General features: G+C 40.2%; 1 protein-coding gene across 2 annotated transcripts in view; it reads right to left on the minus strand.

Annotated features, from left to right (window-relative positions):
• RHBDL3 (rhomboid like 3) overlaps positions 1-18089 on the minus strand; it is a 69441-nt gene that overhangs the window by 12089 nt on the left and 39263 nt on the right. For both annotated transcript variants that reach the window (XM_074188967.1, XM_074188966.1), the window contains one exon: positions 5970-6070. In XM_074188967.1, coding sequence (XP_074045068.1) covers positions 5970-6070 — 101 coding nt within the window. The remainder of the gene's footprint in view (positions 1-5969; positions 6071-18089) is intronic.

The following is an 18089-nucleotide window of genomic DNA, read 5'->3' on the forward strand; positions in this document are numbered from 1 at the left end:
TTTTGAAACAGTACCTGCTCCAGTTGGAAGAGTGGACAGAATGCTGGACTGGGAGTCAGGAAGAGCCAGGTCAAGTCTTGTCTCAAGAGACTCAGTGCTGTTTCACCTCAACTGTAATTAGGCATACTAATAGTCTCTATCTCCTAGGGTTACTATGAAGGTCAAATGTGATACTATCTAGAAAGGTCTTTGCAAACCTTAAAGTGTTCTCTATTTATTAAGTTATAGGTTAATCTCTCAAATATGACCTCAAAGATCCATTACATCTCTTAAGTTCTATAAGATTGTTAAATGTCTACCGCGTACAAGAAACTGGGCCAGGTCCTAGGACGACAAGGATGAAAAACAACATGGTGTCCAGCTCAAGGAATTCACAACATAATAGAGGGGCCATAACATGTGCTAAGATAAACATGATGGGGGACTGTTGTTGGTATTAATCGTTTCAGTTGTCTGCCTCTCTGTGATCTCATTGGGGATTTTCTTGACAAGGATACTGGAATGATTTTGTCATTTCTTTCTCCAGGTCATTTTATAGACGAGTAAAGTGAAGCAAACAGGGTTAAGTGACTTGCCCAGGGTCACATAGCTAGTAAGTGAGGCTGGATTTGGATTCAGGTTTTCTTAATTCCAGGGCCAACACTCTATTCCCTATGTCACCAACCACCCATGATATGGTATAGAATGTGATAAAGGAAAAATTCCAAGAGATGGAAAAAAATATTTGAGTAGAGACAACACTTTAATTGTGGTAATCATGGAAGTTTTCATGGAAGAAGTGGTCTCCAAATTGTACTCGAGAAAGATTTTGACTGGAAAGGGAGGGTGTTTCAGCAAGGAGAAATGATTCTGAGAATATCAGGAAACAAGACAGAGATAGAAGGAACTCAATGAAACAGTAGCTAGTTAATCTAGAATGTGTGAAGGGGAGCAGAGTGAAATGTGGCTAAGAAAGTGAATTGGGACTGGAAGTCTTATGAGTGCTGAAACCTTCAGCCAGAAAGAAATTATCAGATATTCTGCTTGAGTAGACTCAAATTTCTCCTCTCTTCTGCCCTTTCCCAACAGCTCTCCAACTTTTTCCATATATGGGTCTAAGATTTATATGTTTCCTAAAAGGGCTGTATCCACACGGCTTATCTAATGACTAATGAATAGCATGGAAAGGTAAGATCAGAGTCTTGGCCATTCTCATAGAAAATGGCCAAAGGGCATCATCATCTGCAAGCTAACTAGAAGGAATGAGGCAGGCATGCCCCAAGACTGTAACTTGGTCTTCAAGAGGAGTCCCTGACTAAAATTATAGCTATTTGTTCTCCTGCAAATATATGTAGATTCAAAAGGCAAGTTGCTCCTACCTTACCATGGTAGCTCCTTCCCACCAAATATTGGTGACACAAAAGTCCACCACAAATAGAGAATAATAGCAAGTAAACCCTTTAAGTCAAGCAAACAGATATCACAAAAGTTATACATATTAGAATATAGCAAAGAATATTGGGAGAGAGGCAGGATCTCCATTTAAACCAAAAGAGAGTCTGATTTCTCAAAGAGGTCCATCTTGTAGTCTCTATGGAGGCAGACTGGCAATCAGAGATGGGGTGTCTGCTGCTTCTTTTAAACTTATGGCTTTGTCCATGGGTCCCTGGAACCAACCATCTTTGAAGCTTTGGTACCAATCCCATCCCTTGAATAGGTATGAGGTATGTTATGTTAGCATACTCCCTGCCAAATAGGAGTGACATTTTGCTTCATATGGGTAGCAGTTCATAAAATACTCCAGGACTGGAAGTCTGGGTTCTCATGTATACTCACGTGTGAACAGGCAGCCGTCATACAAAATACATACATGCACATGTTTATGTGTTTCAGATATCTATATATAACACATGTATGTTGTGTGACATACATACATACATACATATTAGATGATTCCCAGGGTGTCTTTGGGTCCTAGGAGTTGAATATCTATTTGACCCAATGAAACAGAATTTTTAGGATTGGAAGAGATCTAAGAAGTCACGTGGTCCAAAGCCCTCAGTTTTACAGGTGAGAAACGTCATGAAACCCCCACAGTGAGTTAAGGACAGTGGCCAGATCAGCACTGGGTCTCCCAACTCCCAGTCCCTCACACTGCTTTCTCCAATGTATGTTCACAGTCTGTGAGCAAACACAACTCATCGCCTTAGCCTTTTTCTTTTTGGCTCTGGTTTCTTTCTTCCCACCCACCCCCCAACCCCAAAGCAAATATTTTATAGGCCATCAGCTAATCCCGATAGCAGTCAGGGGGTGAAAGTATAATGTCACCCTTTTTCTTCCAGCTGTCTCATTTTCTAGGACCATTATTCCCACCAATAAAATTAGCACAGCGAAACAACACGAGAGGGAAAAAACCACACTCTCACTCTGAACGCTGCCTCTATAAATGTTCAAAAGCCTCAGGGCCCTTGAGGAATTAAAAAAAACACGCACAAAAACCTCTGAAACCCTTTAATTCAATTCTCTCCCAGGTTCCAGCAAAGCAAGAAAGTAACTACCAGCATGTCAACCTTGCTTCTACAACATCTCTGACAGCTGGCCATGCAAACCTTGGCTTGAATATGTCCATAATTATGGAGCTTACTGCACTGTGCATCAGCCCACCCCACTATTAGACAAATGCACAGCAACTGATCCATTAATCACGGATATGGGCATCATTGTCATCTTCCATCAAGATCCCAGCTACATAGACCCAGGTGGGAAATTTATATTTTAAGGAAAGTTGGCATTCTAATTTTAAATGGCTTCCCGTTACATATACAAGTTTATCTCACCTTGAGAAAAAGCTAGTGGGTGAATGAAAATCTAAACTTATTAACACACAAATTAAGGTAAAATTATTTGTATTATAAAAAGCCTTTTTACATTAAAAAAAAAGACTTAGAGCTGTGCTTCTTTACTAGGTGGCTCAGTGGATAGAACTCCAGATGTGGTGTCAGAAAGATGAGTCTTCCTGAATTCAAATTTGGTCTCAGACCCTGTTTGCCTCAGTTTTCTCATCCATCAAATGAGTTGGAGAAGGAAATGGCAAACCACTCCAGTAACTTTGAATCACCTCTTATTTCTTTTAGGCTATGAACTTCTATGTTATTTTCTGATTTAATTTTAATTTAATTTTTGTGCATATTTTTTGAACATATATTCACAGAATTCTAGATTCATAGTTGGACAAGCCCATTAGGACTCATGTAGTCCAACCTCCCTTTGCTCAAGGTTACACAGGTAGGAAATGGGCCAGATATGTTTTTTGTTTTTGTTTTTTGCTTTTTGCAAAGCAATGGGGTTGAGTGACTTACACAAAGTCACACAGCTAGTCAATTATTAAGTGTCTGAGGTCAAATTTGAACTCATGTCCTCCTGACTTCAGGGCCAGTGCTCTATTCACTGTGCCACTTAGCTGCCCCTCTGGATTGGATTTGAACTCAGCTTCTCCGATTCCAAATTTAACATTTTTTCCAGTTTACAAAAATTCAGACAATATATAATTTTTTAGGAATATATCTATTATATCAAATGTTCTCTACCTATGAGTATATGAATATGTGTACATATATGATATAAATGGCTAATAATTGAACTTAGTATTCAACAGAAAAGAATGCTGTTATTTTTAATCATTTTTTCAGTTGTGTCTAACTCTTTGTAACCCCTTTTGTGGTTTTTCTTGGCAAAGATACTGTAATGGTTTGCCATTTCCTTCTCCAGTTCATATGACAGATGAGAAAACTGAGGCAAACAGGGTGAAGTGATTTGCTCAGGGTCACACAACTAGTAAATGTCTGGACTAGATCTGAACTAAGGAGGAAGAGCCTTCCTGACTGTCCAGGTTTGATACTTAATCTACTCTGGCGCCACTTAGCTTCCCAAAGATTAATTAGGAGACCAATTAATCATATTTCTGTTTTTCACTTTGGTTTTTTTGAAGCTAATTCTTTCTTTTAAATAAAGAATCCAGTTACTTATTGGCCCTTAGGAAATGAAGTGACTTTTGAGTCTGGTTTCCTGGAATGACTTTTTCAAAGCTTTTAAAATTCAAATCTATTTACAATTAGATGTAAGACTTTAGGAAAATCATTTAACCTCTCTTGGCTTCCATATTTTCAGCTGAAAAGTGAAGGAACTGGACTGGAAGGTTTCTAAAGTTGTGTGTTCTACAATAAATGAATACATCCATTTCAAAGCAGAGCCTCTTCCTTAAAAGATTAGCTTTGGGAATAGAAATGTAAACACATTTATTATGTTTCTATAAGTATGATTGGTAAAGTTTCTAATTGTTCTTCCCTGTGTGGCTACCAGTGGGAGTTTGTAATGATTACACAATAAAAAATATTCAGAGGATGAACTGAAAACAAATTTCCAGTTGTTTGGGTTGAAAATGACTCAATGTCTAGCTGCCCACTCAACACAGAAGTAATGTGGGCATAGGAAAAAGCAAAACTGACTGCCAACAAAGAGAAAACCAACTAGTTGGGTCAGGAAATGAGTTGTTTTGTCCCTGTAGGACACAAATAACTTTCTGAGAAGGCCAACCCCCTGTGTCTTGGGAAGGAGAAGAATAGGTTTGGGGAAATCTTTTGTTTTCGGATGGGTGCCTCTGCCAGACCTCAGGGAAGGAGCTAGTCAGCTCATTAGTCGAGGAAGACCAGAAGGCAGAGAGGCTCCTTTCTCCCTCCCTCCTCTCCCCAGGGAATACTCCTGGGAGCTGGAAGAGACTCACCAGACTCAACTGGTTTCCCTATGTCTCTCCATGAATCATTGTTTCCCAATGAGGAATGGGTGTTGGGATGGACAGAGAGGAGAGAGGAGAAGGGCTGGCTTCTTCTTGCTTGTTTGTTTTTACTTTGATATGTGTCTTTTTATTCTCTATTCTTTTATCCCCTCATGCACTCTCACATATTCCCCTGGGGATGTAGGCATCAACTTTGATTCCTGAAAGGAATGTGTGTGGTTTGGGAAGGAAAATAGGGACTAAGGGGAGGAAGAGGAGGGAGGAGGCAAAGGGAATAGGAGGGGTATTCAGATGAAAACTTGAGCTGGGGGGAAAAAAAGAAGCTACCCAGAATGAAGCACCCATTTTAAGTGTCCCCCATTGTAAGTCACATTGTACTCTGAAGATTTGGGGGGATGGTCCTGTGTTTTTTCCATAGAGTGTAGAGCTAAGCAGATATACACAGAGGTCCTGAATCCCTTAGAGGAACACATACAATCTGGATCCTCCTTTTTTTTTTTTTAGAGGGGTGACAATGAGGAAGGAGGTCATTGTACAAAAGGATGAATATTAAATGAGCCAGAATTTGGAGGGGTGGGAGGCAGGAGAGAGAGAGATGAGAAAAATGAGGGCAGGAAACCTGGGGAAAGTGATGAGGAAGCTCCCAAAGCCCCCCTGGAGTGACAAGGGGTGATAAACAAGTGTGACCAAGGACATCAACAAACACATGGAGAAGCAGAGAGAGAGAGAGAGAGAGAGAGAGAGAAAGGTGGGAAAGAGACAGAGGAGGTAAAAGGAAAGAGGGAGAGAGGTGGCAGAGAGGAAGAGGCAGAAAGAGAGAGGAAAAGGAGGGGGGAAAGAGAGGTGGGGGGGAGAGGCAGAGGATGGAGAGAGAGAGAGAGAGAGAGAGAGAGAGAGAGAGAGAGAGAGAATCACGAACATTCCACAGGCTAGGTTCCTCTAGATGGGGCTTGGTACTAAGTGACTACTGGAATGGACATGGGGATAAGTGAGGACTACAGTACCAGCACCAACATGAGAATAGTAGATAATGGAAGTGTTCATTTTGCATGTGTTTGTGTTCATTAAGTTCAAAATGGTTTTAAAAAGAAATCTTTTTAAAAGAAACAAAAGAATTATATGTTCAGTTGTGCTCGGGAACCTTAGGGAAAATGGGAATAGGCAGGCAGGAAGTAGGTTAGGGTAAGAGGGTGCTCACCATCACAATGTTGGCCAGGTGAGCAGAGACGAGAGCATAGACCCCTCCAGAAGAGCCAACGACTGGTGCAGTCATGTCAGCCACAGACACTGCCAAAGAACCTGTTGGAGAAAGACATTGGAAATTCTTAAGAGTGGCTGTATGCCTCACCAGTTGAATTTCCACCATTGCTGGTAAATCTGTTCTATGAGACAAGATTCCAATGACTTTGAGCTCAATCTTCTGGGCAAGTTTAGGGGAGGAAAAACAGCTTTAGGCCTCCACCTCCACCTGTCTTTGCATCAGCCTGCTAAATGATTCATTGAATCCATGAACATTTTCCATCTCAAGGCACTCTCTCCAAATTTACAGATTTCAGAGTTGCAAAGGTCCTCAGAGGTCAACTAATCCAGTCCACAGCTGTAAAAGAATCTATAGTATAATGTCTCTAACAAGTGGTCACCCTATCTAGCTAATCCACTACTTCCCAAAGCAGTGAATTTCTACTTTAATTAATGGGGAGTTCTTCCAGACATCAAGTCTAAATCTGCTTCTTCATCTTCTGTCCATTGTTTCTTGTTCTTTTATCAGGGGCCAAAAAAACCATAAATCTAATCCCCCACACCCAAACTCACCCCCCACCCCACCCCCACACACCATAGCCTTTCAAATACTTCAAATGTCTTCCCATTACCCCTTCAGGCTTCTCTTCTCCAAGATAAACATTCCCAGTTCATCTGGGAAACACCTGGGTAGTTAGATGTCAAAGATGATAGACTCCTGGACCTGAAGTCAGGAAGATCTCAGACACTGTGAGACCTGGACAAGTCACTTAAACTCTGCCTGCTTCAGTTCAGTAAAATGGGTAAAACAATAGGACCAACCTCCAAGGACTGTTTATTTATAAAGCACTTAATTGTGAAGGTCTCAATGAAGAATTTTAGAATTGACTATACAGCTTGGGAGATATTGGCACAGGACCACCCAGTATGACATGAGGGGGCTGCACTCTATGAGCAAGGTAGAATTGAAGCAGTTCAAAGAAAAGGTGACATCCGTAAGTCTAGAATACCCACCCCAGGTGTTCACATGAACTATTTGTGCCCAACCTGTGGTAGAGCATTCCGAGCTCGTAATGGGCTGATCAGCCACAGTTGGACGCACTAATCTGTCTCAAACATAAGGATGTTATTTTGGACTTCTTCGATAACTAAGGATGAGAACCAACCAATCCACTGTCTGACACATAAGAAGGACTTAATAAAGTTTCCTTCCCATTTCTCCAATTGATATTCAGAGGGCATAGGTTCATGCTTATTTGCCATCCTCTCTGTTTTCATCTGGATGCCGAACAGCTTTTTTTTTAATTACTATTTTTTTAACTAGTGTTATCCTCCCTCATAGGGATGTATACAGTTAAATGTTCTTGACTAGTGGTTTTTTTCTCCCCTTTCTGTTTACCTTTTTATACATCTCTTGAATCTTGTACTTAAAGATTGAATTTTCTGTTCAGTTCTGGTCTTTTTATCAGAAAATTTTGGAAGTCCTCTATTTCATTGAAAATCCATCTTTTTTGGGACTCACTCATTTTATCAGTGCAACAATCAGGGACAATTTGGGGCTGTCTGTAATGGAGAATATCATCTGTATCCAGAGAAAGAACTGTGGAGTTTGAACAAAGACCAAGGACTATTCCCTTTAATTTAGGGAAAAAACCTGATATCTTATTGTCTGATTTTGCTCTCTCTTATACTTTATGTTTCTTCCTTAAGGATATGATTTCTCTCTCATCACACTCAATTTGGATCAATGTATACCATGGAAACAATGTAAAGACTGGCAAATTGCCTTCTGTTAGCAGTGGGAGGAGGAAAGTAAGATTAGGGGAAAAATTGTAAAACTCAAAATAAATAAAATCTTTAATAAAAAAAAAGAAAAATCCATCTTTTCCCTTGACAGAATATGATGAATTTTTCAGGATCATTAATTCTTGGTTGTAATCCAAGGTCCTTTGCCCTCTGAAATATCATATTCCAGGGCATCCAATCCTTTAATGTTGAACTGATGGACTTCTTGCAATATTTTCTCCTTTAGTTGAGAATTCTGGAATTTGCTATGATAGTCCTTGGAGTTTTTATTCTGGTATTTTATTCTGTGTATTCTTTCAATGACTATATTGTCTTTTTGATCTAATATATTAGGACAATTTTTCCATGATAATTCCTGAAAGACAGTTTCCATTTTCCAGGCTCTTTTTTTATTTTTATCTAGGCTTTTGTATAAACAAATAATTTGTAGATATTTTCTCCTAGATCTATTTTCCAGGGTTTGTTTTTTTTTTTTTGTTTTTCACAAAAGGTACTTTACGTTTTCTTCAATTTTTTCAGCCTTTTGATTTTGTTTGATGGAATCTTAGTGTCTCATAGAGTCATTAGTTTCCATTTTTCCAATTCCAATTTTTAGGGTTTTATTTTCTTCAGTTAGCTTTGTTGTTTCCTTTTCCAGTAGGTTAATTTTACTTTTAAATGAACTGTTTTCCTTTTCCAGTTAGGTGATTTTATTTTTGATTATTTATATTCTTTTTCCAGCTGGTAATTCTTACTTTTAAAGGGGGTTGATTTCTTCGGTCAATTTTTCATAATTCTCCTGCATGACTCTCATTTTTTTCCTTCCTCTCTTCTTTGGTTTTTAAATTTTTTTTTTTGTTTTTTTGCAAGGCAATGCAGTTAAGTGACTTGCCCATGGTTACAGAACTAGGCAATTATTAAGTGTCTGAGGCTGGATTTTAACTCAGGTCCTCCTGATTCCAGGGTCGGTGCTCTAACCACTGCACCACCTAGTTTCCCCTTTAAAATTCTTTTTGAGCTCTTTCATGAGGTTTTGAATTGGAGTTCGATTCATAGACGCCTTTGAGACTTCCCATGTAGGTAATTTGTCATGACTTTCTTCTTCTGAGATGCATTTTATCATCTCTATCTAAATAGTAGCTTTCTATGATTAGTGCTTTTTTTTTTGTTTTAGATTTTTGCAAGGCAAATGGAGTTAAGTGGTTTGCCCAAGGCCACACAGCTAGATAATCATTAAGTGTCTGAGATCGGATTTGAACCCAGGTACTCCTGACTCCAGGGCCGGTGCTTTATCCACTACACCACCTAGCTGCCCCTCTTTTTGTCTTTTTGCTCATTTTGATAGTTGAGCTCTGTTCCTGGGGTGGAGAGAATATAGTCTCAAGCTTTTTGTGCTGGAGCTGGGGCCTGGTCCCTGGCTCATTGTTTGCCAAGGCGTTGTCTATGGAACCCAGGCTTTACTTATGCAGTGGTTTATTCCCTACCCAGTCTTGTCTGTTGCCTCATTGTTCCAAGGGCTCAGACTTTGTCTGGGGTTGGGAACCTTCCCTGATGGACTGTTGTCTAACTGCTGGAACCTGAGCTACACTTTGACTAGAAACCTCCTGTTGACCTTCTCTTTCTCTGCCTAGCTGGACTTCACTTTATCTTTTCCCCTTGATGAAACAGACCTTCACTGAAGATCCTCCATGATGTCTAAAGTTGAGAACCTGTTTTGTTCTTTCTTTTTTTTTGTGGGATCTATAGCTTTAATATCTGTGCAGAGGCTTCATTTAGCCTTGTATAGGGAAAAGCTCCTGGAACATACTAGCTTCATGCTGCCATATTGACTCTGCGCCAGAAGTCCACCCACCCAGGTTTTAAATAGTTTTAGACTGTGCAACCCAGAACCAATGAGTCTTCCAGGTGACCAAACTGACCATGCACAGTGAGATGATTGCCTTCTTATTCCTAGGCAACGTGTCCCTCCTATCACAGTCTTCTCTCTTTAGCTTCCTTTGTCCTTCTACGTTAAGTAGAGGGCAGCTAAGTGGCAAAGTAGAGCACCAGGGCTGGAGTCAGGAAGACTCATCTTCTGAGTTCAGATCCAGCCTCAGACATTTACTAGCTGTGTGATCTTGGGAAAGTCACCTAACCTTGATTGCTTTGCATCCAGGACCTTCTTTGGTCATCCTGATTCATATCTGGCCTCTAGACCCCGATGACTCTAGAGGAGAAAGCAAGGCTGGTGACTTAGCACTGCACTCTCTCACTCCAATCCAATTTATATGTTTGTCATGTTTGTCATGACATCACCTCCCTGATATCATGGTCTTCTTTGAGAACAAAGTCATAAAGCAAGGACAAACATCATATCATCATCATCATCATGATGTGCTAAGCACAGGATATACAAATAGAAAAGGGGAAGCAAGATCCAGTTCATTCATATGAGAGAACCTTCCCCCCAATCCATCTTTTGGGAGGCAGTATGGTGCAATGGATAGGATCAGGAAGACCTGGGTTCAAGTTCTGTGTCAGATACTTTATTGACTGTGTGATAAGAGGCAAGTCTCTGAGCCTCAATTTCCTTTTCTGTAAAATGAAATGACTTGACAAGATAGTCTCTAAGGTCCTTTCCAATTCTAAAATCTATGATCCTATAGTTCTAGGGTCTCACAGATTGGGAGTATTGGCCTGGACCTGAACTCAAGGAAGCTTGAGTTCAAATTCAAATTAATGATTGAATGATTCTGGTCAAGTCCTTCAACCTCTTTCAGTCTCAGTCTCCCCATCTGTAAAATGTTAGCTCCTGCCTCCAGGGTCATTTTAAGGATCAAGTGAGATCATTTTTGTAAAATACTTAGCGTAGTGTCTGGCCTACAGTAAACACTTAATAAATGCTTTTTTCTTCCTTCTTGCATTTAGAACAATTTTATACAATTGGTTGACCCTGTTTCTTTCATTATTCCTCAGTCCCCTCTTTTTTTTCCCCTGCAAGAACCCAGATGTTCCAATTCTATTAGCTGCTACCTTCCTTCTTCCCCCCCGCTTCTAAACCTAAAGCACAAGTAAATGAAAGAAAGCTAACAGACATCTAGATGATTTTTTTTGGGGGGGGGGAGAGAATGTCCTTGAAAGCAAAGCACTGAGAAGAAGGGCCTGGCCCCATCCCTGAAGGAGAAGAAAACAGTGATAAGCCCAGGTTCAAAGAAGACAAACTTCAGGCTTGGGCAGGAAGAAGCTCCAGAGAGAGGTGCTTAATTTATCGTCCTCTTCCCTGTTAAGTGTGATCAATGGCCAGGGCTTCCTGGGAAGGGCACAAGAGGCTAAAAATAGCTGGGAGGGACAGCCCGGGGCTCAGAGGAGTTTCAGGGGAGATGAGAGGTGACTAGCTAGGTAAGACTTGGTGAGTGTGCAGAAATTTCTACAGGAAAAAATGCCCTCAGGCTCATCAGCCCTTTCCTTGGTAGATGATGGAGACAGAGGGAAAAGGGTGGCAGAGACCCAGTCTTCTTGGCTAGATACTTTTCAGGTCTGTTTGGAGCAGATACAGGGACCTAATTACTACTGGGAATGAGCTCATTGGAGCCAGGTAAGATACCAGGCAGCTAGGTGACTTTGTGGATGGATTGGAGAGGCAGAAAGACCCAAGTTTGGATCTTTTCTCAGATAATTACTAGGTGTGTGAACCTGAGCAAATCATTTAACGCCTCTTAGTCTCAATGTTGTTATTTAGTCATTTCTCAGTCATATCCGAGCCTTCGTGACCTCTTTTTGAGTTTTTCTTAGTAAAGATACTGGATCATTTGCCATTTCCTACTCCAGCTCATGAGGAAACTGAGGCAAACAGGATTAAATGTCTTATCCAAAATCACAAAATTAATAAGTGTCTGAAGTTGGATTTGAATTCAGGTCATTCTAACTCCAGGCCTGGCATAGGGTATAATAAAAGCACCTACTTCCCAGAATTGTTGTAAAATAATATTTATTAAGCTCTTTGCAAATCTTAAAGCATCAAGATTAGGTAGCTATTATCTTTATTAGTTTCCTGAGCCAGGAGGGTCCTAAAAGGTGCAAGTAGATAGTAGAAGGAATCTAGAATTTAGAGCCAAAAGATACTTGGGTTTGAATCTCACCTCCAGTGACTTCATCTTTTAGTCTCAGTTCCCCTCTAAAATGGCAGCATGGCTCCAGGAAGACCTGGGTTCAAATCTTATGACATTAAACTGACTGTATGATCCTGGATTGTCCCTTAACCTCATAAAGCTTCAGGAGTCTGTAAAGAAGAGGGCTCTTAACTATAAATATTATTTTTCCTTTCTTTTTTTTTCTTTTAGGGCAATAGGTTTAAGTAGTGCCTTGCCTAAAGTAACACAGCTAGTATCAAATGTCTGAGGTCAAATTTTAACTCAGGTTCTCCTGACTCTAAGGCTGGTGCTCAAGGCTGGTGCCACCTAGCTGCTCCCATAAGTATTATTTTTAAAGATATCTGATATTTCAATATAGTTGGTTTCCTTGTAATCATATATATATATATAGATATACATATATATATATGTATATAGGCATTTAAAATATACTTCTGGGATGGTTTCAGAGAAACCTGGGAAGACTTGTACTAACTGATACAGAGTCAAGTGAGCAGAACCAGGAGCACAAGTTATACAATAACAATATTGTAAAAAGAAATAACTTTGTAACACTTTGGAAGCCTGATCCACAGAATGACTGATTAGCCATGATTCCAAAAGACTCTTGATGAAGGATACAGGATCTACTGATCAAGGTTCTGGACTCCCAAAGGGCCAGAGTGAGATATATTTGTTTGGATATATCCAATGTGGGAATTGATTTTGTTTGATTATACACAGTTACAATAGAAAAAAAAAATCCCCCTCAATACAGTGGGAGATGTGGGTAAGATTTTTGTTGGTTGAAATAATTTTAATTAAAGAAACTATCATTCTGAAAAGCTCATAAGTTTCAAACTGTCAAAGATGTCTATGATAAAAAAAAATTATGAACCATCAAGTGTACACTAAGACTTCATAATTTCAGAGAAGATACCAGCGTGCATTGATGGAAGTCACTAGGTCTTCCTGATCATCCAAAGAGTCCAGAATTCTATCATTTGCTCTATACTCCCACTATGAGAAAAGTTAAACCTTTTGTTACTTTATTAAACTTTCAAACAGTACATAAATATGAATTATTATCTTTCTAGTTCATATCTTTGCTCCAAGCCATTTGTAAACCCTCCAAGTAGTGGACTGGCTCTATTATTCCAATCGATAAGCAGGCATTTATTTAGACTCTACACAGTCAGGTGGTGCAGAGGATAAGAGAATGAAGGCAAAGCAAGAAGTCTGAGTTCAAAACCTGCCTAGGACACTCACTAGTTGTGTAGCTCTGAGCAAGTTCTTTAGCCTTCCTACACCTCAGTTTATTCATTTGTAAAGTGAGGTGACTGTGAGGATCCAATGAGACAAGATATGTAAAGATATCAGATCGTTGGGCAACCTTGAATAAGGGTGGCGATAATAACATTGGAAGCTACTTCCCAGCCTTGCTGTGAAGAAAATGCTTTGCAAACCTTAAAAAGCACCATATAAATGACTAGTGAGACAGTTAAGTGGCTCAGTGAATGGAGTACTAGATCTGGAGTCAGAAAGATTTGCTTTAAAATCCACACTTCCTAGCTGTGTGACCCTGGACAAGTCACTTAACCTGTTTGCCTCAGTTTCCTCATCTGTAAAAATGGGGTAGAGAGGGAAATGGCAAGTCATTTCAGCATGTCTGCCAGGACTCCAAATGGTGTCATGAAAAGTCAGACACAACTGAATGACAACAACAAGATGACTAATGACAAATCAAGTCTCAGACCACGGTTTCTCAAACCAGTACCTTTTTACATGTTTACCTTTTGGTTTTCTTTCCATTTCTTGTGGCCTTTAAATTTTACGTTTGGCTTTTTAGATGAAGCCAAAGCATATTTATTGAGCACAATAATAAATAATGCACAAGAAAATCACCAATGGGACTTGGAACTCTCTGAGTTGCTACAGATAGATTTTTAGGCAGGATATCAGGGACAATTTCCTGTCTGCTGGAACAATGGGAGATTCTGGAAAGCAAGAGCAGGGATAGCTAATTTTCCCTCCTTTAAAGAGTTTTAAAAAATAATCTGAAAAAACAAATTCTTTAGTTTTGTGTCCTCCATGCTTGGTCCAAAGAACTGCCTTGCAAATTAAAGTGCCTACTTCATGACCCCCAATGTCCTGCCTATTTCCTTGTGAGTTATTATAGCCCTCAACAAACGGGCTTTGGTTCTGTTTAAAAAGCCAATCCCATGATTTAGGGACCACAAGAATTTGGCATATTTTAAGGAAAGAAAAATAAAAGGTAACATAATATGAGGCCCTAATTGGGAACTTTGGTCTGAGACTCAAATTATTACTAGTAATGTTATTGGTTGTTGTGCTGTTGAGTAGGGCCTGACTCTTCATGAGCCCATTTGGGATCATGATTTTCTTGGCAGAGACACTGGAGTGGTTTGCCATTTTCTTCTCCAGTTCATTGACAGATAAGGAAACTGAGGCAAACAAGGTGAAGTGACTATTACCTTACATTTATAGAGGTACTTAAATTTTTTTTATTTATTTAAGGCAATGGGGTTAAGTGGCTTGCCCAAGTTCACACAGCTAGGCAATTATTAAGTGTCTGAGTCTACATTTGAACTCAGGTCATCCTGACTCCAGGGCTGGTGCTCTATCCACTGTGCCACCTAGCTGCCCTTATGTAGTACTTTTTAAGGGTTTTAAAAACACTTTCTTCACAATGATCCTGAGAAATAGCTCACAAATATTATTATTCCAATCTTACAGATAAAACTTTTAAATATCTGAGACAGAATTTGAACCCAGAGCTCTTAACTCTAGGTCCCACACCCCACTGGCTCTCTAGTTAGGGTCACTGAGGACATAAAGAAAGTTAGAAAGTCTCCTCTGCCAGGGTTCAAGGAGGCACAACAATACTTCTGGGCAGGATTCTCCCCAGGTATCAAAGTTAAGGGTGATAAACCCATGATCATAACCCTCCTGCTCTGCTCCTCTTTTGTCTCTTTTTGGATTTGTGTGCAGAATGTGGAAACTGAGTCCAGCACATGGAACAGATATACTAGGGGCACTGTGTCTCTGGGCAGACTCCCAGGGCTGGCTACATTGAAAAATGTCCCTGGTGCTATGGATTTCCTTGATTCATGAGAAAGTGGTCAGATGGAAAGGACAGTGAAAAAAGTCAGAGGTCCTGAGTTCGAATCCTTTATCTGGTATTGCTACCTGAGTGACCTTGGACAAATTACTTCACCACCCTAAGTCTCGGTTTTATCTTTAATAAGGGGTGGGAGGTAATGGCTTCTATAGTTCCTTACAACTCTATGACCTAAGACAGTTGGCTATTCAGCCTCAGTTTCCTCACCTAGAAAATGATGTGACTGGACTGGATGACCTCTGAGATCTCCTCCAGTTCTAATTCTATGATCCTGTGAAATGCGAATGTCTGTGAATGAGAGGAATGAAATGCACTTTCATTCTCTCAAAGACTGAGCGAAGGAATATAACAAAATCCACAGGCATGACAGTGACTTCACCTCCAGGACTTCAGGATCACTATTATCCAATCAGGGACAGGCTTAGTAGATTAGATTCAGTGATCACACAGAAGAAAAAAAAATGGCCAATAAATTAGAACTCCCTAAATCCATTCCCATCAGCTTTGCTCCAGTTTTAATTAGGTATTGATCTATTGTCAGTAGATTTCACAAAGCAGGGTCAACCATAAATTAAGGGAAATAAATAATCTAAAACCAAGACATGAAATAAACCAGTGCCATGATGTGCAAGATAATGGATTGGGGTTGGGGGAAATCACTGCAGTGCAGGGATGCACCAATAAGCTTACTGCTAACTAGAACTTGGGAAAGGATAAGAAGCTTGGTTATTCTGGTCCAGTTTGGGCAGGGGAAGTCCCAGTCTTCCAGGTTTGCTCTCCTTCTGTGCCCCAAGTTTCCCTCTTCAGAGAGTAGATGGATCTAGTCTCTGTTCCTTCATCCTTTCCCTCCTACCCACACTCCACCAGCCACAACCTGTATCTGCTCAACAGATAGGGATGCAGATCATCAGATAAGCTAGGCTCTCCAGGTAGGTTGGCTAATTGCAGGCAGGGAAGATTCCAATTCACCCAACTGGGAGGTCCAATGGCCAGGATCACAGAGACTGATTTCTGTATTTTTCTGAGAGAACTGCAATTCTCAGTCCTACTCTGACCATGGTACTTAATGATATTGGAGTCCAACAGAAGTCAGGAGACTAGATTTCCTGCCTCTAGCTCTATTGTGTGATCAGGAAAAAGTTATAGAATTCTCACTTCATAGATCTGGAATTAGAAAGAAACTTAGAAGTCACTGAATTTCTCCCCCTCTGAAGTAAATGAAGTTTAGTGACTTGTTTGGGGTTGTACAGCTAATACATATCAAATGTCTGAGGTTGAATTTGAACTCACATCCTCCTGACTCTAGAGCCATTGTTCTGTATACTGTGCTCCCTAGCTCCCTAGCTGTCCCAAAAGTCATTGAATCTTATCCCATCATTTGATGGAATAGAAAACCTACATCCAGAGAAGTTATCTGATTTGCTCAAGGAGCAAACATCTGAGGTAGGTTTTGAACCCAGGTCTTTCTGACTTTAAATCCATCCAGTTGTCTAACAGATCCCCAAATAACTCTTCTCCAAGGAACAACACAGCAATAAAGGAAATAGTTCACTCTTAGACGGGAAAAGAGAAATGAGGTCAACCAGCAAGAAAAGTGAGTAACCGCTAAAGATTTGGGGACAAAGGAAGGACTTACTAATGGGAAGGGAAGTAAAACAGACATATCTGGAAGCAACAGAGTAGCATTCTAAGCATTGTGTCAAGGTAACAGAGTGATATGAGACCTTCTGCTTGCAATTTATCTAAATTGTACAGTGTTTGTACTTCAAAGATTTCCCAAAGCCCCTATGGGGTAGAAAGGTAATGTGTACATGCGACTGCCTGTGGATTGATGTGGGTGAGATGACCCTAGAGAAAAATGGAGGCAGACCATGTCCCAAGGATGTAGTCTTTGGGGACAAAAAAAATTCCTTTGTTTTCCCAAGTGGTTGGCAGTGGAAAGTGTCCAAGAAACACTGGCAAGGACCTAATGACCTAGGCAACCCTTCATCAACTTATATTTCTCTAATTGGTGAATATGCCACCCTGCCCTCATTCCAGTCAGATGACTGTTTCATCCTGTTTCTTCATAATCTCATTTTTTCCCCCCTCCCAACTGACCAAGGTCATTTAGAATTTTATTCTTGTTTTCCCAAATATCCATTCTCTTGCTTAACTTACTATCAGCTGCAGATTTGACAAATGTATTTTGTATTTTATTGTTATGGAATCTCTGATTCTCTCAATTTCTTCTTCTGAAAAATGGGCACATTATTTCCTTTTTATGTATGTATATTACAGAAAATGGGGGGGGGGTGACCGGTGAGAGCTGTCCAAGGTAGCCTTGTTGTCATTCTTTAATTGGAGAACACTCAAGGAGGTAAGTGCTTGGGGAAATCTCCCAGAAATAAAGGAAGCTGAAGGGCAGAAAGGAGTTTTGTGTGGGTGGACACCACCACCACCTTCCTTCCTGAGCACCTCTTGGTCATACTGCCTGTACTTTGTTTGTAGAGCTGGGTGGAGTTCTGTTCTTTTGATTGCAATTTTACTGCTACTGGGAAAAGATTAAGACCTCACTAAACACACAGCAGGGGCTTGGGAAACCTCATAAAAATGCCACCAGTAAAATCCATTATGTGATGAGATTTCTCCCAAAGCCCACTAGAGCTAGATCTTGGCTTATTTCCCTGCAGAAAACTGTCCATTCCTCCAGTTCTTATCCTTTCAGAGTGGCTCACTGAGAAGTGTAAGAGGCACTTAGGAGGATTGATTGGACTCTTGATTCTGGTTGTCTGGAGGCCTACGCTCTAGGTTCAAATCCTGTACTTGTCACTTACTACATGCATGAACCTGGGTTAAACTGGACCCAGTTTCCCAGTCTGCAGGATAAATGGATTGGACTAGATTGAAAGACAAGCAGATAAGGCATTTATAAAGCTTTGTACTAGAGATAAAGGTCTTTCATTCTAGTGCTATGATTCAAATCTTCCCTCTGAAGTTTCATAATTGATGTGACCTTGAAATGAGTGAATGGATGAGAAGGCAATTATGAATCACTAACCAT

Source organism: Macrotis lagotis, chromosome 5 (assembly GCF_037893015.1).
Source record: "Macrotis lagotis isolate mMagLag1 chromosome 5, bilby.v1.9.chrom.fasta, whole genome shotgun sequence".
Classification (NCBI taxonomy): Eukaryota; Metazoa; Chordata; class Mammalia; order Peramelemorphia; family Peramelidae; genus Macrotis; species Macrotis lagotis.